This window comes from Bos mutus, chromosome 16 (assembly GCF_027580195.1).
Source record: "Bos mutus isolate GX-2022 chromosome 16, NWIPB_WYAK_1.1, whole genome shotgun sequence".
NCBI lineage: Eukaryota > Metazoa > Chordata > Mammalia > Artiodactyla > Bovidae > Bos > Bos mutus.
The window spans coordinates 68387564-68412563 of record NC_091632.1 but is presented as its reverse complement, the minus strand read 5'-3'; the positions used below and the strand labels follow the sequence as shown (position 1 = coordinate 68412563).

General features: G+C 38.1%; 1 protein-coding gene across 1 annotated transcript in view; it reads right to left on the bottom strand.

The window, feature by feature from the left end:
- Positions 1 to 25000, bottom strand: part of LOC102282205 (E3 ubiquitin-protein ligase MGRN1-like) — a 67921-nt gene that overhangs the window by 6115 nt on the left and 36806 nt on the right. The window contains exons 2-3 of the mRNA XM_070384412.1: positions 23699 to 23785; positions 18147 to 18875 (exon numbers count right to left, since the gene is read on the bottom strand). Of these exons, the coding sequence (XP_070240513.1) occupies positions 18147 to 18875; positions 23699 to 23785 (816 nt within the window). The remainder of the gene's footprint in view (positions 1 to 18146; positions 18876 to 23698; positions 23786 to 25000) is intronic.

The following is a 25000-nucleotide window of genomic DNA, read 5'->3' as shown; positions in this document are numbered from 1 at the left end:
TGACTTTTCCAGACCTCTCCATATTATCCTCATTTGGGTGTTCCTAATAAAACCCTTTTCATACTGTTCATGGGGTTCTCAAGGCAAGAATACTGAAGTGGTTTGCCGTTCCCTTCTACAGTGGACCACATTCTGTCAGACCTCTCCACTATGACCCATCCGTCTTGGGTGGCCCCACTCAGCATAGCTTAGTTTCATTGAGTTAGACAAGGCTGTGGTCCATGTGATCAGATTGGCTAGTGTTCTGTGACTGTGGTTTCATTCTGTCTGACCTCTGATGCCCTCTCTCAGCACCTACCGTCTTACTTGGGTTTCTCTTACCTTGGACATGGGGTATCTCTTCACAGCTGCTCCAGCAAAGCACAGCCAGAGAATGCTCAAATGCAAAATGCCAAAGAATGCTCACACTACCACACAATTGCACTCAACTCACACACTAGTAAAGTAATGCTCAAAATTCTCCAAGCCAGGCTTCAGCAATAGGTGGACCGTGAACTTCCAGATGTTCAAGCTGGTTTTAGAAAAGGCAGAGGAACCAGAGCTCAAGTTGCCAATATCCACTGGATCATCAAAAAAAGCAAGAGAGTTCCAGAAAAACATCTATTTCTGCTTTATTGACTATGCCAAAACCTTTGACTCTGTGGATCACAATAAACTATGGAAAATTTTTCAAGAGATGGGAATACCAGACCACCTGATCTGCCTCTTGAGAAACCTGTATACAGGTCAGGAAGCAACAGTTAGCACTGGACATGGAACAACAGACTGGTTCCAAATAGGAAAAGGGGTGTATCAAGTCTGTATATTGTCACTCTGCTTATTTAACTTATATGCAGAGTACATCATGAGAAACTCTGGGCTGGAGGAAGCACAAGCTGGAATCAAGATTGCCGGGAGACTGGTGCAATGAGACAACCCAGAGGGATGGTACAGGGAGGGAGGTGGGAGGGGGGTTCAGGATGGGGAACACCTGTATACCCGTGGCAGATTCATGTTGATGTATGGCAAAACCAATACAATATTGTAAAGTAATTAGCCTCCAATTAAAATAAATAAATTTATATTAAAAAACCCTCAGATATGCAGATGACATCACACTTATGGCAAAGTGAAGAAGAACTAAAGAGCCTCTTGATGAAAGCCAAAGAGGAGACTGAAAAAGTTGGCTTAAAGCTCAACATAAAGAAAAATAAGATCATGGCATCTGGTCCTATCACTTCATGGCAAATAGATGGGGAAACAGTGTCAGACTTTTATTTTTTGGGGCTCCCAAATCACAGCAGATGGTGATTGCAGCCATGAAATTAAAAGAAAAAGTTGTGAAAGTTGGAAAGTTATGGAAAATTGGAAAGTTATGACCAACTTAGATAGCATATTAAAAAGCAGGGACATTACTTTGCCAACAAAGGTCCATCTAGTCAAGGCTATGGTTTTTCCAGTGGTCATGTATGGATGTGAGAGTTGGACTGTGAAGAAAGCTGAGTGCCGAAGAATTGATGCTTTTGAACTGTGGTGTTGGAGAAGACTCTTGAGAGTCCCTTGGACAGCAAGGAGATCCAACCAGTCCATCCTAAAAGAGATCAGTCCTGGGCGTTCATTGGAAGGACTGATGTTGAAGCTGAAACTCTATTATTTTGGCCACCTGGTGCGAAGAACAGGCTCATTGGAAAAGACCCTGATGCTGGGAAAGACTGAGGGCAGGAGGAGAAGGGGATGACAGAGGATGAGATGGTTGGATGGCATCACTGACTCAACGGACATGAGTTTGGGTAAACTCTGGGAGTTGGTAATGGACAGGGAGGCCTGGTGTGCTGGGGTCACAAAGAGTGGGACATGACTTAGTACCTGAGCTGAACTGAATAAAACCCTTATACACTTAATTCTGTCCTGATATTTGCTTCTAGGGGTATCCAGGCTAACTTATAAACCATTTATTTATTAAACACAATTATTTTTGGCCACTGCTTATCTTTCTCAACTTATGATGGGGTTACTTCTTGAAAAACCTGTTAGTTAGTTAAAATACCATAGATCAAAAATACATTTAATATATCCAACCTACCAAACATCACAGCTTCATGTCGCCTATGTTAAATGTGCTCAGAACACTTACATTATTTCACAGTTAGGCAAAATCATCTAACACAAAGCTATTTTATGATACAGTGTTGGACAAATCATGGAATTTACTGAGTACTGTACTGAAAGTGAAAAACAGAATAGTTGCATGAGTTCAGAATGGTTGTAAGTATATCAGTTGTTCACCTTCATGAGTGTGAATTGCCATTTCCACTGCCCAGCATCATGAGAGCATCACACCATACAGTGCTAGCCCAGGAAAAGATCAAAATTCACAATTCAAAATATAGTTTCTACTGAATACATTTCACTCTCATACCATAGTGAAGTTGAAAAATCATTTTGTGGAACCACAAGTATGGGACCATCTACAGTCTGTTCATTTTTTGCTGACGTCCATGAGATGGCTGAATTCTGTTGCTACATGTCCAATTTGTATCCTTTCTTTAAGCTTCAGTATTAACTTAAAAGAGAACCTACCCTGGTCTTCTTCAATCAAAAGTTATGGCATCTTTCTCTAGAGTCCTCTGGTAATTTATGTGTTCCACTCTATAAAAGTTTTACTTACATACCTTGTTCTAGAAAAAACTAAGTACATAGTTTGTTATGTTATAGCATTTATAGATATATGCATATATATCAAAATGTGGGCTTCCCAGGTGGCACTAGTGGTAAAGAATCCACTGCAAATGGCAGGAGACACAAGAGACATGGGTTTAATCCCTGGTTGGTGAAGAAATGGAGCAGGGCATGGCAACTCCAGTATTTTTGCCTGAAAAATGCCTTGGGCAGAGGACCCTGGTGGGCTACAGTCCATGTGGCTACAACAGGTCAGACATGACTGAGTGACTGAGCACATATAAATATATATTTAAATGTTATAAAGCTCACCGTGCCTAGCACAATGCCTTATATAATTAACACTTAGGAATTGCTTGTACCCATTCAGCCATACCCACTTATTTATCATCTGTCACTGCTTTCCCATTACAGCAGCTGAGTGAAATGCAGTCAGCTCTCTTTATCTGTGGACGTTATGTTCTATGAAGTCACAACAAACACCAAATTAGCCAACACTGAACCATTTCACTGGGAAGAAACACAGGATTAGTTTCCTGTGAACCGCTGGTCACACATTTGTTTTAATCAATCAATACATAGCCTTGTTTTGTGTGCATTATTTTTTAAAAGTATCTTACTGAGTATAAACTGTTGACTCATTAACATTGAACTCATGGCCAACAGCACCACAACTCATGCCTGAAAGATTATCTGACACTTGTGCTCTCTCCCTGACACATCACAGTCTTACCTAGGAGCACCAGACAAGCCCTCAGTTTGGGGGCCATTTCAAAGAGCAAACCCATCAAAAAAGGGGCACAAAAATGCAAGAACTGTAGCACTAAATGTACCTTTAATGGCCACTTCTTTACAGCGTGAGACCTGAAGCAAGAAGACAGAGCATGACTTTGTTCAACTGTTGAGAATGTGTGTGTTGAGCAACTCAATTTTTACACTGTTAATTTTATTCTCCTGTGTACATATGATATATACTACAAGGAAGTGTAGTCATTAATCACCAATTGAAATGTTAAAGAGTGGCTTCCTTATATCCTATAACACAGTCCTATCTTCCAAACATGGCAAGTTTTTTATTTAGAGTGATTTTCCCAGGAGTACTAGTAAGTATAGCAATGCATGAGCATAACTCCTTTAATTCAGAAAATTGTCAAAGCTATGAGGCATTTGATACTGTTTAAGTGATATGATTTTCATTCTCCATTCTGATTCTAGAGGATGAAAACCTCTTTTATATATTGTGGATAAATTATATATATATATATATATATATATATTTATCAGGAGGTTCTGGTTTAGATTTGAAATCATTTTAATCATGTAGTCATAATGATTTAAGTAGAAATATTTGACTATTTCACTAAATGTCTGTTCTCAATAGTCGGCACTTTATTCATCAAGTAATTAGATGCACAAACCAAATAATATTAAGTATAAAATAACTAAAAATTCATCATATTTGTTCCTTGGTTGTCAGGAAGCATTTAACAGGAGGCTTCCTGTGTGCTATTTTGGATCTGTCAGGAATCCTCTGTTCCTTATTAGTTCCTGAATATTCTGGAACTAAGAGGAGAGGCAAGCCTCTCCTGGGGCTGAGGGATTGAGGCATTTCCTTCATTAGTTTTTCTATACGGTGATAAGTACCCTCTTCCTTCTTGTGAACCATAGGGTAAAAGTGATTATTTACAACTTTCTGTCTTTAATATGGATCACCTATGTTTTGTAAGTCTGGAATTTTAATCTTTATCTTTGCTGAGAATAACTACAGTATATATGCCACACCATGTTGATTAAAACACCTTTGCTCCATCAGAGCTCTGGTCCCTGTGTCTTGCTTTCTCTCTCTCTCTGTTTCTCTCTCTCTCTCCCTTCCTCTCTCTCTCAGGCTATTTCTTTGGAGTGCAGAGGCTCTCTGAGTTCACTCTCCTGCCTGGGCTACTAAGACCCTTTAGAGAAGGTGCTCTGTGCCTTCACCCAACCGAGAGGGTGCCTGAGACCTCTGTGAAAAGAGCAAGCCCCGTGCAGGGGCTTTATTGGCTTTCTGTGTAAACCAAGGAATATCAGCCTCTTTCTCTTTCCTTTACTTTCTTATCGGTGGACTCTGGACCACCAGGTTCTGGTCCATTAAAGGACCACAACACTTGGTCAAGGTAATCTTTTTTCCCTCAGTATAATTCAAATTCAGACACATTTTTTGAAATCTGGAAATATATTTTTTCTTTTTTTATATAAATTTATTTATTTTAATTGGAGGCTAATTACTTTACAATATTGTATTGGTTTTGCCATACATCAACATGAATCCACCACAGGTGTACATGTGTTCCCCATCCTGAACCCCCTTCCCACCTCCCTCCCCATACCATCCCTCTAAATGATTAAAAATTTATTGGTTCATCAAAAATATGGTGTGCATTCTCAGACTTTAAAAATGTTACTGAGAAAAGGTCTCATTTTGGAAACAAATCTTTAACTTTTCAACTTTTCCTTTCCTTATATGTGTCTACAATCAGCAATTAAAATGCATTTTCATTTCCTCATTAATTTTTTTGTTTTTCATAGTATAGGCAAAATTAAATTTTTAATAAAATTTTAAATCTCTAATGATAATCCAAGATGAATATTAATTAAAACATGTGGTAGAAAAATTCATATATTTATTAGGAAAGTATAAAGCACTATTCATTATGTTATATGGCCTTCTGTGTCCTAAGAAAATACATGCCAAATGGTTCTGTAGCTTTAACTATTGGCTTAATGGCTGCTTCTGTTAGAACATGGCAGCCTTTCCTGAATGCTTGCTTACCTGTATTTTTGTTTTAGGTGTTCAGCAGTGCTTGTTGGCCAGCTTTCCATCAGCTAAACATTGTTTATGTGAATGTTTCAGCTATTCCCAAAGACCTGCAATGAGACAGGTCACAGCATTCTGCAATTATAAGCATCTGTTTAGATGTGCTCTCCACCATTAATTCACTATCGTTTATGATAGTGAATCGTTATGATTTTGTGTAATTGAAACTAAAATGTCAATCAGATCCCCTCTTTCTTAACTCCATAAAGAACTCACTACATCTTTTATTCTATCATTTTATGCGTGAAACAACTTGCTTTTGTTGTTCAAACTACTGTATAGCAATTATTCATGTACTTTCTTTTATATAACGAGCTGCTTTACCTGCCATCTGTGTATAGAGATAATTACATTTGCAAGGAAATTAAAAGCATTTGGTCCAGTATAAATTTTGACTTATTGTTGCTAGTTTTGTTGTGGATATAAAATTCACTCAAGTATTTCGTCAGAATTTCTCTAAATGATTTTCAAGTATTTTATTCACCTTTCCCCCAAACTGATGAAATGCTATTAAACTCAGAAAGAGAAGAACTGCAAAAAAATTGTAGGAATTCAAGATTTTTACTTCTGTTAAACTAATAAAAAGACTAGAAATTAAAAAACAATATAGTTGAGACATGCATAGAGAGAGTATGCATAGAGAAAAAAATAAAGGAAAACATAATTTCTGAAATGGAAAGGCACTGTAAAGAAATTTGACAAATACTGTACTTCAGCACCTCTAGAAATAAAAAATCAGTGCTGCTCTTGCATTGTTCAACAGCTCTCATCATTCTAACGCTTTAAACTAATTTATAAAATAATTAGTGCAGCTGAAGCTCATTTTGTCTTTCCTGCTATAATTCCATAATAATAATGATTGTGAAGACATGTTTAAACTGATGTGTATCATCCACTCAACTATGAATGTTTCAGGCTGAGTTTATCTCTTCAGTAAATTCACAGTTTTTGAATATCAAGTGGTTTCACTAATTCTTTTAAATTAGAAGTCTAGAAACATGGAATTATCTTGCCTGGGGTATACTATATGTATAGTATTGAGAAATACACCACTGTGTAATGTTGGGAAATTATATTGGTCTTCTATTTTCAAGGTCCTTTCCAATTCTCAAGCTTCACTATTCTATGACTTTCTATACTGTGCATATAAGCTATAGAAAGACATGATTCTTCCTGGAAATACCTCTCAAATGTCCCAGCATAGCACTCATTCTATGTTGGTTTCACTCTTACTGTTTTTTGAGAGTTTATCATTGGAGATGTATAATACTGGGATTTTGGGATTCTTCATCTGCAAGCCCATCCCAAACATCTGAAAGACACATTCATTCATTTATTTCATGCTTATTAAGGATGACATCAGGCTCTTGGGCAGTAATTATTGAAATGAAAATGATCCCTGAGTAGATTATGTATTGTGAGATATATAAGTATATAAAGAGCTAAAGCTTGTCAGAGTTCAGAGTCTGGCAAAAACAGTTGTTTGAAATCAGATTAAAGTAAAGTAAATAAGATTAAAAGAAACTAGCATAAAACAAAATTTAAAAGGATTTGTGATATAAGAAGTCAATTAAAAATGTGCAAACACCTCCCAGTATTTCTCTAGTTACTTTAGTTAATCTACTCAATCAAGGTTGAATGGGCCAAGAAACCTATGGACTCAATCCCTTTATACCATTAGACTCTAGGAAATAACACGTAAATAATCAAATATCTATATCTACTACATAAATAAATTCATTGTGATACTACAGGCACATATGTCCATGGACCAATTTTAGCAAGAGCCTTAGACATACAGCAGACCAGGACATGCTCACTATAATTCACTCTTATGTTTCTGAGCCCACTTCCTACTTCTAATAAATATTCAACAATTTTGGACAATATGAACAAATGTAAACTTCTATACCTTGCATACAGTCGCAATCATGAATAACTGACACCACTCACCATGTAAACTTCCACCTTAAATAGTCAGTCAGTTATAAAATTCTCCGGGTGACTTTAGGATATCAGGTTTTTCTTTTTTTTTTTTTTTTTTTTTTTTTTATCTTTTTTATTTTTCTAATTTTATTTTATTTTTAAGCTTTACATAATTGTATGGTTCTTTTGGTTGTTGTTTTCCATTTTTATTCTGTGGGGGAGTTGTTATGCACCTCAGTGTGGTGATAAATGATAGATTTGGAGCCTTATGAACAACAGAAATGTATTTATCAGTTTTGGGACCTGGGAAGTCCAAGATCAAGGTGTAGGGAGGTGCAGTGTTTATGGAGAACCCAAACCCTGGATCACAGATGCCTGTATTTCTTTTCTCTGTGTTTTTACATGTCATGAATAGGCACTAATCCTATTCATGGAAGCTCCACCCTTATGACTTAATCGCCTTCTAAACTGCTAAGTCACTTCAGTCCTGTCTGACTCTGTGTGACCCCATAGACAGCAGCCCAACAGGCTCCTCCATCCCTGGGATTCTCCAGGCAAGAGCACTGGAGTGGGTTGCCATTTTCTTCTCCAATGCATGAAAGTGAAACATGAAAGTGAAGTTGTTCAGTCGTGTCTGACTCTTCGCGACCCCATGGACTGCCTACCAGGCTCCTCCGCCTATGGGATTTTCCAGGCAAGCTCCCCTCAAATACTACCAATTGTGATTTAAACATACAGATTTTAGGGGGTACACACATACATTCTATAGCAAGCCCCAAATGGCCAGTGCCATCCTTCTGTCCTTAATATTCGCTCATCTATAACAATGTGTAGCAGTTAATGACAAATTAATTTTACCCTGTAACAAGTTTGTACAGGGGAAGCCGCTCACATTTACCTTACCTTATATCTCTTTTACATTACTCAAGATGGGTTGCAGTCATACCCAATAGCTTGTACCATAAAAAAACAATGAACTTTTCCATCTGTAACCCAACATATCATAGAGAAGAATTAACTAAGTTACTCTATGCTTCTCTCCTATGTGGATACTGCATGAGGATCATCCTTATTATTCTTATTATAGCCTTACAATATAATTCATTTTTCATGGAAACTCATTTCTTGAATAAATGACTGATTCCACGTCTGGGTCAGGCATCAGAATATCTATATATGTATAAACATAGAAAATAATAAAAAGTAAACATGATAAAAATACAGCCTACTTGAAGAGGTCCCTACAGGTCAAAATGGGATAGTTTGAGCTTCAGGAAAGGATAATAATTACAATGTATTGAAATAAAAAACATACTTATATCTATGAATTCATAATGATGGTAAAAAATAATTATGTTAAGCCTATTCATTAGAATAGGAACTGGTCAATATAGATGGCTAACAAACACATGAAAAGATGCTCAACATCACTCATTGTCAGAGAAATGCAAATCAAAACCACTATGAGGTACCATTTCACGCCTGTCAGAATGGCTGCTATCCAAAAGTCTACAAGCAATAAATGCTGGAGAGGGTATGGAGAAAAGGGAACCCTCTTACACTCTTGGTGGGAATGCAAACTAGTACAGCCACTATGGAGAACAGTGTGGAGATTCCTTAAAAAACTGGAAATAGAACTGCCTTATGATCCAGCAATCCCACTGCAGGGCATACACACTGAGGAAACCAGAAGGGAAAGAGACACGTGTACCCCAATGTTCATCGCAGCACTGTTTATAATAGCCAGGACATGGAAGCAACCTAGATGTCCATCAGCAGATGAATGGATAAGAAAGGAGTGGTACATATACACAATGGAGTATTACTCAGCCATTAAAAAGAATACATTTGAATCAGTTCTAATGAGGTGGATGAAACTGGAACCTATTATACAGAGTGAAGTAAGCCAGAAAGAAAAACACCAATACAGTATACTAACGCATATATATGGAATTTAGAAAGATGGTAATGACAACCCTATATGCGAGGCAGCAAAAGAGACACTGATGTATAGAAGAGTCTTTTGGACTCTGTGGGAGAGGGAGAGGGTGGGATGATTTGGGAGAATGGCATTGAAATATGTATAATATCATATATGAAACGAGTCAGCAGTCCAGGTTCGATGCACGGTACTGGATGCTTGGGGCTGGTGCACTGGGACGACCCAGAGGGATGGTATGGGGAGGGAGGTGGGAGGGGGGTTCAGGATGGGGAACACGTGTACACCCATGGTGGATGCATGTTGATGTATGGCAAAACCAATACAATATTGTAAAGTAAAAAAAAAAAAAAAGAAATGAACCAGTCATTTATTTTGCCTTTTCTTAGTGTGGCTTTTTAAAAAAATGTATTTAATTTTAATTGAAGGGTAATTGCTTTACAGCACTGTGTTAGTTTCTACCTATACGAACTCTGTAACCAGGAAATCTAGTGATAGATGAAGGAACAGTGTCTCTTTATAAAAGTATTCCCATTAAGGCTGAAAAATTAATGAAAAACCAAGAGTATCAACAATGTGCAATCCTCAGGGAATTGAATCTAAACACTGAGGAACAATGATATCTAATGTGACACATAAAAAAGAGAAAATTCGTTGAACTGGGTTCCCTGACATGAGGGAACAACATCATATTCTGAGGAGCATTCTCAGTATCATATCCTGAGGAGCTCAAACCTGGGTCTGATGGAGCCTCCAGATCCAGCTACCAAATTGCAGGAGATACAGAGGTTACTGGAGCAAGTTAAGCTGCACCAAGAGTTAAAGTGGGCTGAGTACACAAGGCAAAGTGCCTAGGTCCTTCAACAAAAAAGAGAGGTAAAGGGAAAGCCGATAGACTAAAAAGATTTAACATGTATATCAATCACATTGTTTTAAATGGTCAAGACTAAACTATACTGTCTAGGGACACGCACTTAGGTGATGTCACTTAAAAACAAACAAACAAAAAAAAAAACACCAGAGAGGTTATTAGGAAATGGAGATGGTGGGTCCTTTTGGAGGAAGAGAGGGGCTTGTAACTGGGATGAGGCCACATGGGAGGTGAGAAAATTTCTGTCCTACTTGAGCTATGGTAATAAAGGCTTTCACTATATAATAATTTGCTCAGCTTGTATGTTCGTTTTGTTATTGATTTCTATAGATGTGTTTTATAACGGTTTTAAAAAAAATGAGGCCACATAAGTGAGGACAGTTGCAGTCCCTCGCTTCGTAGTGTTTATTTTATGGGATCCAATCCAGGCTGCCCCCTGGCTCAGCTGCTTTCCTTAAGAGCTGGCCCAAAACCTGGATGTCCAGTGATACTAACTTGAATGAAAGTCTGAGGAAAGAAGCCGTTTGATGAGCCTGAGGGAATGTCAGATACGGGGAAGGCCAGAACCTTGCTTTTAGGGCAGTTGGTATCAACACTTCCAGCCTTTTACCATATAGCCTGGCTGCTATATGGTTTGCTCCTCTGTGAATTGGTGCCATATTTTGTGTCTGTGTGTGGTATGGGGCAGATAACAATGATGAATCGCTCAACTAACACTGCAGTGCTCCATCACCTCTTGGAGTCAAGCTCAGGCAGGCAGTTTTTCTCCTGACCAGGTACCAACATACGATCTGGGAGATATAAAATAATCCCCCCACTCTCTGTGTTTTAGGGCTTTTGCTTTTCAGACTCATTGTGTGTGTGTGTGTGTGTGTGTGTGTGTGTGTGTGTGTGTGTGTAAGAGTGTGTGTATGTATGTGAGTGTGGGTTTGTGAGTGTGGGTGTGTCTGTGTGTATGGGTATGTATGTATGTGAGTGTGTGTATATGTATGTAAGTGTGTCTCTGTGAGCATGTTTGTGTGTATGGGTGTGTATGTATATGAGTGCAGGTGTGTTTATGTGTGGCATGTGCAAGTATGTGTGTGTGTATGCAAGTGTATATGTGTGGGGGTGTGTGAGTGTGTGTGTCAGTATGAATGTGTGTGTGCACATGTTAATTCTCATCTTGATCTCAGTTCCTCACATTTCCCTACATAGAACCCTCCCTTACCTCTTACTGACATGTAATAAATCATCTAGACCAGACCAAAAAATTCCAATTTAAAGATTCTTAAGAATAGTGACTCAGATATTCTTTAAATTGCTTTCTCCTGAGTTTTCCAATGTAACAGCACAAGTAATGTGACAGACTAATGAATAAAGATGCAGATGAAAGAGCACAGAGTCCCTTGAGGCCTCCCTAGTTTCTCATCAAAGGTCTTCCTCTGTTCATTGTTAACTGAAATCTCTCGAGACAGAGATTCACCCAGATGGGGGCAGAGGAAGGACCACGGATCCTTGGTTTCTACACCATTAAGCACTCATAACACACTGACCCAGTATCATAAGTCAATTTTATGATGTGGCCCAGGTGTATCTGTCTGTGTTCTCGATCTTTCCGAATGGTTGCCCCATGGTACAAGCACCATTTGATAATACCATGCAGTGTTATTATCCACCTGCCATTATAATGAAACAGGCTTTAATTACTTCCTGAGATATTGCAGCTATTAAATGGATGAGGCGAAGGAAGGCACAGCCAATTCTACTCTGACTCCAAAGTCCTTGACCTTTCTTTTCTGCATCCTCATTTCAGAATAACTTTATTTTCCATTCCACCTACTTAGGTTTCATTTACTCTCTAAGTCCTAACTCAGGGAGTTTTTTCCAGTCCTTGCTGTGCACTCACCATTCTTCTTTCTCTAAGGTCCTATTGTATATTTAGAAAGCCCCTTGCAATGGATCACTCATTTCTTTCATGTAGTGTTGGCTGAATTCTCAACTACTTGCTTACTTCTTTATGGACAGGCAGTGTTCTTAAAGGTGGAAATATGGTTTCCTTCTGTTTTCTAAAGAGTCTAGCACTGTGTAACACAATTAGATTTAAAAATAATTGTTATGAGTGATGACATCATACTCTTTTCATGTCCATTGTGGAGACTAATCAGATACCTAAATGGTTAAATCAATCATTAATTGGTTGATTCAACCAAATAAAATAAAATATCCTCTAATTCCTGCCACTGTCACTTACTTGGTGTTTGTAATAGCAAATTACAACACTCAACACCTTGTAAATATTATCTCAACTAATATTCAAAGCAACCTTGAGAGGTATCATTATCTTCATTTATAAAGAAACGGATGCTCAGAGACAGTAAGACATATTTAACTTGTATAATGTGAAGACTTGATATACATACACAATACCTTGTGAAGGTATCTCCCACATTGAGCTAATACATCCATCATTATTTCATGTATTTATCATTTTGTGTGTGTGTGTGTGTGTGTGTGTGTGCTCGTTTCCTAACTGAAAATTTATTCCCGTCTACCAGTCTCTCCCTATTTCCCTGACCACCCAGCCGTGGCAACTCCCGCCCTGCTCTGTATCTGAGTTTAGCTTTGTATACTTATTTTTTGGATTTCACATACGAGTGATAGGTACTGTGCCATATTTTTCTTTCTGTCTGGCTTGTTTCATTTTAGCATAATGCTTTCCAGATTCATCCATGTCGTTGCAAATGGGAAAGTATCCTTCTTTTGTAAGTAAAGCTGAATAATATTTTGTTATACATATAAGCCATAATTTTTTATCCATTCATCTGTCAATACACATTTAAGGTTTTTACGTATTTTGGCTATCGTGAATAATGCTGCTGTGAATATGAGAGTAGAGATATCTTTTTGAGACAGATTTTTACTTCCTTGGCTATTTACCCAGAAGTAGGGCTGCTGGATTATTTGGTCATTTTATTTTTAATTTTCTTTTTGGTAATCTTCATACTGTTTTCCACAGTGGCTACACCAGTTTACATTTCCATCAATAGTGCACAGAGTTGCTTCTTTTACGTATCCTTTCTAATATTTATCTCTTATCTTTTTGAGAAAAGATATCCTATCCCAACAGGCATGAGGTGATATCTCTTTGTGGTTTTGAACTGCACTTCTCTGATGATGAATGATGTTGAGCACCTTTTCAGATACTTTACCTTTCTTATGTAATGAAAGTAATTTAATGTAAACACTAAATAAAAGTGTTTATTCAGTTTTTCTGTCCATTTTTAAATTGGATATTTTTTGCTATTGAGTTGTATGAATTATTATATTTATATATTGAATATTAACCTCATCAAATATGTGATTTGTAAATATTTTCCCCTACAGCATAAGTCGCCTTTTGATTTTGCAGATGGTTTCCTTTGCTGGGCAAATGCTTTTTAGTTTGATGTGGTCCCATTTTAGTTTTTCATTGGTTGCTTTTGCTTTTGGTGTCAAATCTAACAAACAGTTTATCCTTTCTATGTACATTGACTGGAGATTTGGACTCATTTATATTTAAAGTAATTATTAATAGGTGTGATCTTATTATTGCCATTTTGTTAATTGTTTTATGGATTTTTATACTTCCTTTGTTCCATTGTTCATCTCTTGTTCTCTTCCTTTATAATACGATAATTTTTCTATAGTATTATGCTTTGGTTCCATTCTCTTTATATTTTTTATCTATTATATGTTTTTTTGCTTTCTGGTAGATATGAGACTATGTAAATCATCTTTTCACAATTTGTTGTAAGCTGATGATAACCTAACTTTGTGCACAAAAGTTCTAAATTATTTTTATTCTTTCCCCTTAAATGTTAAGGTTTTTAATGTCACAAATTAAATCTTCTTATATTGTTATCCACTAATAAAAGGGCTTCTCAGGTGGCTCAAGGGGAAAGACTCCACCTGCCAAGCAGAACATGTGGGTTTGATCCCTGGAGATCCCCTGGAGAGGAAGTGGCAATCCACTCCAGTATTCTTGCCTGGAAAATTCCATGGGCAGAGGAGCCTGGCAGGCTATAGTCCATGGAAGTCACAAAGAATCGAACACGACTTAGTGACTAAATAACAACAATTTGTTAATGAATAATTATAGTTAAAGTTCTTTGTTAATAATACATTTGCTCTTTAACCTTCATGCTGGAGTTATAAGTGATTTACTCACCATAATTATATTGAATTTAACTATATATTTACTTTTACCGGTGAGTTTTATACTTCCTTATGTTTTCATGTTAGTAATTCATTTCAATTTGAGTAACTTTTCTCATTTCTTAAAAGGCAGGTTTAGTGTTACTGGGCTACTATAAATTTTGCTTGTCTTAAAAACTCTTTTTCTATCTTTTAAATCTGAAGGACCACTTTGTCAGGTAAAGTATCATTAGTGGAAAGTTTTTATCCTTCAACCCTTTCCGGATGACTTCCTACTCCCTTCTGGCCTGCAGAATTTCTTCAGTAAAATCTGCTAATTGACTTATGGGGTTTTCCTCACATGTAACAAGTTGTTTTTCTATTTCTAATTTTAAGTTTCTCTCTTTGTCTTTAACATGTAACAATTGAAGGCAATGGCACCCCACTCCAGTGCTCTTGCCTGGAAAATCCATGAACGGAAGAGCCTGGTGGGCTGCAGTCCATAGAGTCGCTAAGAGTCGGACACAACTGAGCGACTTCACTTTCATTTTTCTCTTTCATGCATTGGAGAAGGAAATGGCAACCCACTCCAGTATTCTTGCCTGGAGAATCCCAGGGACGGTGGAGCCTGGTGGGCTGCCGTCTATGGCGTCGCACAGAGTCGGACACAACTGAAGCGACTTAGCGGCAGCGGCAGCATGTGTCTCAGTGTGGATCTCTTTGGATTCATTTTGTTTGATACTCTCTGGGCTTCAGGGATCTGGTTGTCTGTTTCTCCAGATTTGGAGGTTTTCAGCCATAATTTCTTTAAATATGCTTTCTGTTCCTTTTTCTTTTCTGCTTCTCAAACCTCTATAATGCATACATCTGTCTGTTTGATGGTGAATCACAAGTCCCTTAAGTTGTCTTCACTCTTTTCCAATTATTTTCAGTGTTGGGTCCTCTGGTTGGATGAATTCCACTGCCCTGTGTGTGCCTTCACTGACCCATTCTTCTAATTGATCTGATTTGTTATTGGCCCCCTCTATTTCAATTTTTCACTTTAGTTATTATATTATTTAGCTCTTATTTATGTTTGGCACTTTATTACATGTTGTATCTCTTTGTTGAAATTCTCACTTTCAACAAAGGTTATTCTGACCTCAGTGAGCATCATTATATCATTAAACTCTCTATGAAGTAAATCATTGATCTCCATTTCATTATGACCAGTTTCTTGAGAATAACCTTTTTCCTTTGTTTGGAACATAGTCCCTTTCTTCATTTTCCCTAACTCTCTGTGATGTTGTCTGCACATTAGATAAAATAGCCACCTCTTTCAGTCTTAACAGACTGGACTTTTCCAGGAAATGAGCTTCTGTAATTATCCTTGTCCAAGCTGTTGGTTGTCTACATTGTCATTGAGAATGAGTTCAACTCTTCAACTGTTTGCTGAATAGAAACACATTTTGATAATTAAGTATAACTGGGCTAAATATCGAAACAATATAAATCAGGAGAATTCAGATATGATATAAATATTATTTTAATAGAAATATGCATTATAGACAGAAAATTTTAGGGGTCCAAATTATTATATTCAGAACTAACTACTAAATACCAGAACTCTTCAAAATTACAAGTCCCTCTATTCATACAAAATATAATAAAAAACAATTCAAATATGATAATTTAAAGTGATAGATTCTGAAATTCTAAATGTTAATACATTATGTTAAAGCTTTTGGTCATTATTTTAAATATTCAAGATATATTAAAGAATTTGAGAGGATATTTACATTTCAAATACACCTGATTATTTTAGAGGGAAGTATTAAGGTTTGTTCCTTAAAATATTTTTTATAATGCACATTTGAGTTACTTTGCCTTCCAGTACTTAACACTTATATTACTAGAAAATTGCTTTCAAAATTACATTTTGGTATGATTTTCTTAATGTAACTTTGCAAAAATTGTGCTTCTATACAAAAGTATATAGATATTATACCTATAGCATATTGACAGAAATTTTTAATAATCAAATTGTATCATGAACTTAAAGCCATGCTTGTATTTTTCTCATGAACAGGGAAACAAACAGTAATTTTTAGAACTGCTTTGCCCATTGACATCTAATAGCAAATATATACATTTATAATGATATTTACAAAATTATGTTTATATAAAAGCTATTTATATGCTTATTTACATTAAAATATAAGGGTCTTAAATCTCAGATAAAGAGGTGCTTCCCTGGTGGCTCAGACAGTAATAAATCCATCTGCATTCCCTGGGTCAGGAAGATCCCCTGGAGAAGGGAATGGCTGCCCACTCCAGTATTCTTTCTTGGAGAATTTCATGAACAGAGGAGCCTGGCAATGCTCAGTCCATGGGGCCTAAAAGAGTCAGACAGGACTGACTAATATTAAATCTCAGATAAAGAGGTATGGTTAGCAAAACCACTCAGCTTTCACAATATTTCATTGTAAAGCCACAAAGCATATTTTCTGTGATAGAAGAAAATATATAATATTCTCTATATGTTATTATTTCTATAAATATAAGAAAATATTTGCCAAAGAAGACTTGATATTAGTAGTTGATTAGCTATCAGTAACTGCCAGCAAGAAAAGTATAGCTTTTGTTTTCTTAATCAAAACTCTGTTTCATTTTGTATTTATTTACCTCTGTGGCTGTCAGTAGCTTGTTAAACATGATTATGTCCTTCTGTCAATAAGTCTGACAACATATTCTAGGCCATTTTTCAAATATTTTTTTGTACTGAAATTTTAATACAGCTTATTTAACAACTCCTTATTAAGTTTTCTTCTTCCTTTGAGAAAGAAATGAAATGAACTACCATTTCAATCATCTCCCTTAATGATTTCAAGATCATTGAGAGTAGAAAATAAGCTGAAAAAATATTTCTAAAGAATTGTGGACATTTTAGCAGCTGGACACATTGAATATTGAAAAGCAAAGAAACTACTGTCACCCTCAAATACAGAGTGCAAAATCTGTGTTATCTAATTTGAGCCTAAAGAAATAAAATGCATACTCAATTCAGTAGTCTTGCCTACATTACCACTTGTCATAGGAACACCTAAATCTAATGATAGTCATCTTAATACTTTAATATCATTTATACTTCTCATAGCATGCAGGATAATAACACCATCAAAAATAATCATTGGAACATTGCAAAGGGAAACATATGAACATCACTAAACAGGAGCAAGACATTAATATTTAATAGAGACATTTTTAAAAGTTAACTGGAAATGGAGAAAGAGCAAGATGTAGAGAAAGCACGAAGAAAGGACACAAGTAATGGAAATAATACAGAAATTATAAGGGATAAATCTGATAGCTAGCAAGGTAAAACCCTATTATAGCCAGCATCAGATTTATGAATTAGTTGAAATAGATATGGTTTCAAGGATACTCAGGCAAGGAAAGAATACCAATGTAAAAATTAGTGCACCCGTCTTTCTAAGGGATATATGAAAAACAAATGTAAAGGCTTAATTTTTTCCAAGCAAGATAACTCCATAGTGCACTGATCAAATTATATTATAGATTCATTTTTACCAACAAGCTGTAAGCTACCTGAGTGATTACAGATTTGCTGTTTAGTTGCCAAGTCACGCCTGACTCTTTTTGCAACCCCATAGACTGTGGCCTGCCAGGCTCCTCTGTCCATGGGATTTTCCAGTTAAGAATAGAGGGATGGGCTGGCATTTTCTTCTCCAGGAGATCTTTCCAACCCAAGGATCAAACTTGCGTTTCCTGCATTGCATGAGGATCAGCGTGTCCCTCAGGTCAGACAGGCACACCACGCACTCGTTGCTGTTGTCGCTGTTCTCCTCGTCCGAGGGCTTGGTCTCCTGGTTGTTCTTGTTCTCGATGCCATAGATCTCCTGCAGCAAGTAGCTAACCCGGTCCACGATTTGCTTCTGCTTTAAAGGCTTCACGGAGAAGCTGCCATCCACGTGCTTTTCAAAGGCGGCCAAGAGCACGTGGGCATGGCCGGTCACTTCCACAACATCCCCCTCATCCACCACGGCCTGGATGACCACTGGAAACACGCCCCGGTCCAGGTCAAAGTTCAGCTCGTCGTCCTTCCACTCCGAGAAGTCGATCTTGAAGGAGGGCAGCGAGAACTGCTGGCTCACACCGCGCTTGTAGTGGACGGTCTCGGACTGCAGGGCCGGGCTCTTGGGGCTGTACGCGGCAGTCCCGTTCAGGAACTCCTCCACCGCCTGGCAGTAGACAGTGATGGCCACCCGGGCGTCGGCGTCGAAGGTGAACTCCAGGCTGTAGAGGACGCGGGGCTTCTCGCCGTCCTCAGTGGGGCTGTCGGCGCCGTCCTTGTACCTCACGAGCCGGAGGGAGTCTTTGCGGATGTTCACCAGGCTCCTCAGCGTCTTCACGGACTCGTGGGGCGCGGGCGTGACGTAAGGGAACTGGACTGGGCGATTGCCCACCAGCGAAGCCTGATGACATATATCGCCAGTGTCTTAATTACATTTGCTTCCCCAGTGCTGATTACAGACCTAGGTACCTAGTAGGGACTCAATATATTTGGTTGAAATTAATGGGAAAAACCTTAGAGGAATGCTATACTTGTAAATTTTTGTGATATCAGATCTTATTAGTATTCCTACTATGCAAAAGTATTTTTCACACAATGGGAAACAGCAGATGATTTCGTGATTTATATATTTGGTAACTATTTCTATGGGGCTTTTACTATCTCTCCTGGTTAGTGTGAGGTTAATAAGTTAATTGGGCTTCAAAGAATTTAAGATATAGTTCCATCTTATGTTTTCCACAATCCAAAAGAAGACTTTTAGCATTTTCATTCTTCCTTTTACTTTCAAACGTCTAGGTTTCTGTGATAGAACAAAAAATCTTAAGAATAAACATAGAGTTTTGTATTTTCTATAAATATTAGCTCCACTTTTTCAACTGAAACCAGTTAATAAATTCAAATTGCAGTAGTACTAAGAGAGGGTAAAAAATCTAATAAGCAATTCCTAAGTGCCCATTCATAAGTCACTTGTGTCTGGCCTAGTAGGTACCCAACTCCATCCCACACACCACGGCCCTGTGGTTTGTGCTCCTGTGGTGCAATTATTTTGTAATCACCAAAAGATCCCAAGCCTGCTGCCAACAGAAATGACAAGGCTTGAAGAGCTGCAGGTGACCAATAAAAGAGCCAAGTAGAACAAACAAATGACAACTGGGTCATCCATGCATCCACAATTGCTGTCATTTATCTAAAAACCGAGAACTCTGCTTGTGAAATGAAATTCTCCAACACACCCTGTGCCCTCTGATGCTTGCAAACCCCTGAAGAGAGCTCAAGGTCCTCACACCTCTCCCACCACTTTGTTTCTCACCATCATTACAAGGATCAGAGACTACTCTGGATCCACATCAAGCCTACTGGGCCACAGAAGTGAAGGTTTAAATTGTCAGGAGAAAGAATTGTAACATTCAACCCAAGTTTACAGCATCTATCCTATTGTTTGTGTCTCTTTTTCCAAAGCCAGCTCGTGACTACTTTTTAAAAATTATATTTGTTTATTAACTTTTGGCTGTGCTGGGTCTTCGTTGATGAGCAGATTTTTGTCTAATCACAGAGAGTGGGGGTTACTCTCATTTGTGGTGTGAGGGCTTTTCATAGTGGTGACTTCTCTTGTTGCAGAGCATGGGCTGCAGGATATGCAGGCTGGGTAGCTGCAGCTCCCAGGGTCTACGGCACAGACTCGATAGTGGTGGTACATTGGCTTAGTTGCTCCATGGCATGTGGGATCTTCCCAGACCAGGGATAGAACCCATGTCTCCTGCACTGGCAGGTGGATTCTTCACCAGGAAAGCTCTGGTGAATACTTTTGACCTGGGTTTTGAAAGGTTGCTACTGCGAGCCGTATGTTATGCTAGGATGCATGGCCTCCGGAAGAGAGGATTTTGATCCGGGGTCAGAGATGAGGCTTGACTACTTGGAGCTTTTTGTGTAGCAAAGTTTTATTAAAGTATAATACAAGTAGGGAAAGCTTCTGAGATAGACATCAGAAGGGGACAGAAAGAATGCCCCTTTGTTTTTAGCAAGGCATTTTATGTCTGTTAGAAAGAAAGACACCTCAGAGCTGAGGGAGTTTCACCAGGCCGCTCTCCAACAGTATGCATTTTTGAGATAGGATGGCAGAAGGTGTGTCATCCCCTGGCCTTAAAACAATTGACATGAATATTGTTTTGTTTTTCTGGAACTCTCTTGCTTTTTCCATGATCCAGTGGATGTTGGCAATTTGATCTCTGGTTCCTCTGCCTTTTCTAAAACCAGCTTGAACATCTGGAAGTTCATGGTTCACGTATTGCTGAAGCCTGGCTTGGAGAATTTTGAGCATTCCTTTACTAGCCTGTGAGATGAGTGCAACTGTGCAGTAGTTTGAGCATTCTTTGGCATTGCCTTTCTTTAGGATTGGAATGAAAACTGACCTTTTCCAGTCCTGTGGCCACTGCTGAGTTTTCCAAATTTGCTGGCATATTGAGTGCAGCACTTTCACAGCATCATCTTTCAGGATTTGGAATAGCTCAGCTGGAATTCTATCACCTCCACTAGCTTTGTTCGTAGTGATGCTTTCTAAGGTCCACTTGACTTCACATTCCAGGATGTCTGGCTCTAGGTCAGTGATCACACCATCGTGATTATCTGGGTCGTGAAGATCTTTTTTGTACAGTTCTTCTGTGTATTCTTAATATCTTCTGCTTCAGTTAGACATCACTGACTCGATGCACGTGAGTCTCAGCGAACTCCGGGAGTTGGTGATGGACAGGGAGGCCTGGCGTGCTGCGATTCATGGGGTCGCAAAGAGTTGGACACGACTGAGTGACTGATCTGATCTGATCTGATCTGATTGTTTTGTTGAGCCATTACCAGCCCAAGGTTTGAGAAAAGAAAAAATGTTAGTCTTAGGCAGGACCATTTGAAAAAAAGGCAAATTCCAAAGGAAATACACAGTTTCATTAACATAGCTTAAGAAAAACATTTCCATAAGAAAAATGCATTGGTTAGATCAAGGCAGAACCTGGTGTCCTCAACACAGAATTAAAAGAAGTCTCTTTTAATTTTGTTTAGAGAAGGAAAAAAAGTTGCAATTTATTTCCTTCTGTCACTTGGGACCTCTGGCCTTCCTACGTGTTACCCTCTCAGTCTGACACTAAGGTAAGGCCTGGGGACTAAGATTTATAGGTATATTCCTTTCTAGAGACAGCTAATGATTGTAGGAATCCTCTAGCACATTTAGACTCCACAAGTTACCCCATGGAATTATCATCATCCCATACTACTGAGAGTAACTTTACTAGTGGGAGCAGGGAAACACACAGGGCCATGAAACTATGTGAATACAATAGTATTTCATTTTAACATACTGATCATTTTAGGGGTACCATTTTACATTATGCTCTTAGTGGTTGTCCTGGAGATTAAAATTACTGTCTTAATTTTAACAATCTAGTTTGGATCAATACCATTTTAATGTCAGTTGTGGATAAAAACATTGTTATTCCATTCATCATCTTTTGTTCTATTGTTCTCAAACAAATTATATCTATATCCATTGTGTGCCCATCAGCACACATTTATAATTTTTAGATGATGCATTTTACTTTTAAGTCTGATAGAAAAAAATAAGAATTATAAACAAAGTTATATTTATATTACATTTTGTATGTACCTATATTTTTATCTCTAATGGTGCTACTCATTACTTTATCTGTGTTTTCTTGGGGAAAGTGTTTTCCATACTCGGTTAGATGTTCAAGAATGTCTTTGGGAATCTTCCAGGGACCATCAGAGAAGTCAAAGAATGACAGTTCTTGGGGAATAAGACTGTCAAGAAAGCTCCAACCCCATTCTGTCTCCCCTGGTGGCTGTCAGCCTAAGCATGACTTTCACTGTGATTATAGACTACAGATTACAGAGCTGGAGATTGGAAATAGGTATTAGGCACATCAAAATACCACAAAGTTTGCCGTTGCTACCAAGATTTAGCCATTTTTCTTGAATAGCTCCTTCCTGGATCCTTGTTAATCTCTGGTTAATTTACAGAGTTGTTAAAAATTGATTCTAACATTTTCTTTCTGCCAATTTTATCACTGCTTTTATGGAGAAAAGAATTTTTGGAGGCTCTTACTCTGCCATTTTTTGCTGACATCTGGTTGAGTGTTTTAAATATTTATTTTTAGAGTGGGAGAAAATCTGACGCATTTTATATTATTGGTGTTTGTTTATTCCTTCCTCATTTACTTGATTTATTCTGTGCTAGTAAACTTGAACAGACAACAAAGTAGGTTAAACAAAAATTAAAACATGAAAAAGAAAACTGAGAATATTTTGGACTTTGAATTTGGCATACATTTTGGGTAAACACCATTAAAATATTGTTTTGATTATTTCAGAGGTTTGGAGGGATTGTAGCTAGTATTTATTCTTATTGACAATGGGAGATTTACACCTGGTCTCATTCATCCTGGATGGTTGTATAGTATTGGTACAACTCGTGAAGTGCCCCCTGTTTTCTGGTCAGTATCCCTCTGATCTTTTTCAAGGAAAGTAACAGCTCTGCTGATTAACAGGAGTCAAGTTCATTGTGTCTTTAGCGATGATCAGCTTTCCCTAACAGGGTAGTTCTTCAAAAAGAACAGTGCCGGATCCCAGCCACAGCGATTATAATTCATTTAGTTTCAGGTGGAGCCTTGATGTTGTTATTTTCACAGTTCTCACAAGCAGCTATATTGTCAGAAGTTGTGTTAAAGAAATAAAAACTTTCCTCCAAGGACTTCTCCCATCCACCCCCAAATACAAACAGTTAAATGAATGTTAATGATCTTAGATCAAGATCTAGACTATTTCTTAGGTTCTGATGTTGAGGATAAGTTGTCAGCAATTTTTAGAAGGTTCAGCATGAATAGATTGAACCATATCATCATAGATTTTAGGGAGAACCTGTCACATTTTTTTGACCTGTTCTCATTCCTTTTCTTGAAGTTCAAAGAATAAGATTCAAAAAATTAATATGTGGATCTCGGTTTAGGAGAAGATACAGCAATGGAGACTACTTGACATGTTTTAGGTCTGATTCTTAGATTTATCTGTGCCTTGGCAAGACAAATTTTTGTCACTTCATATGGTTCAACCAAGATCATCAGGGCCAAAATGTTTTCAGTGGCACCTCAGCAAGTAAGTGCTAAGTGTCTTTGGTCAGCCATATGGTCTGTCCATTTCCATGTCTCAGTGACCTTGTGAGACCTTGTCCTCTGCTATTCGCTGCAGGATTTGCTTGCTCAGGATCCTGGGCACCGGCTCTCTCTCAAGTTTTCTTGCTGAAGATTTCCACTAAAATGAACATAAAAAGCTGAGCTTTCTTTGAAAATTCTAGACTGAACATAATGATAGTACTCTCTGAGTGACTATTCTATGAGGAAATGACTTCTAATATAGCTGTCAGTTCTCTGGAGCCAAAGACCATAAGGAACACACCTGTGTCAAAGTTATGTTTACTGATTCCATGTCACAAGGCACACTGCACACCCTGGGGAACTGAGGGATATTTCAATAGAAGGAAGCTAGAAAAACGTTTTAGAATTCAGGTTTGGGTTAAGTGGCTTTCAAGAGCATACAAAGAAGTAGGACTTTAGACTTCCCTGGTGGTCCAGTGGTTATGCCTCTGCCTTCCAATGCAGGGGATACGGGTTTGATCCCTGGCTGGAGAACTAAGATCCTATATGCCACATGGTGTGGCAAAAAAAAAAAAAGTTTTTAATTTAAAAAAAAGAAGTAGGACTTTGCTCTGAACTGGATGTTGTCTGGAAGCAGAGATAATTCTATAGTTGAGTCTTTTAATAATTCTTATTTAGAAGATGTGGCTGCTGCTGCTGCTAAGTCACTTCAGTCATGTCCGACTCTGTGCGACCCCACAGACAGCAGCCCTCCAGGCTCCCCCATCTCTGGGATTATCCAGGCAGGAACACTGGAGTGGGTTGCCATTTCCTTCCCCAATGCATGAAAGTGAAAAGTGAAAGTGAAGCCGCTCAGTCATGTCTGACTCTTAGCGACCCCATGGACTGCAGCCTATGAAGCTCTTTCCATGGAATTTTCCAGGCAAGAGTACTGGAGTGGGGTGCCATTGCCTTCTCCCTAGAAGATGTGGGGGTGGGGGATAGAGTGAAACAAATGCTTCTATTGATTTTTGTAAGCTGCAGTCATTTATATTAGCCAGAGTAGGTGGTTCATTTGGTCATTTTAGGAGTTTTACACTGTTTTTTCTTTACCTTGTGTTTAGATCTGATTATGGCAAAGTGGTCTTAAGTTTGCCTCGATTCTTCTCAGTTGCTGGTTATCCTTATCTGATGTTGGTGCTCTGGGAACATGTCCATATTGTACAGGAGAAAAACTAAGATCATCTGCAAGAGTCAGGCCAGCTGGTAGCAATGCCTAGAGCTGAGAGTGCCAGGCTAGCTCCCAGATGTCACCAGCTGCTTTGCTCTTTCTCCTGGAATTTATATCCAAATATGTCACCAAGACTAAATTTATCTTTGTCAGGTGTTGATA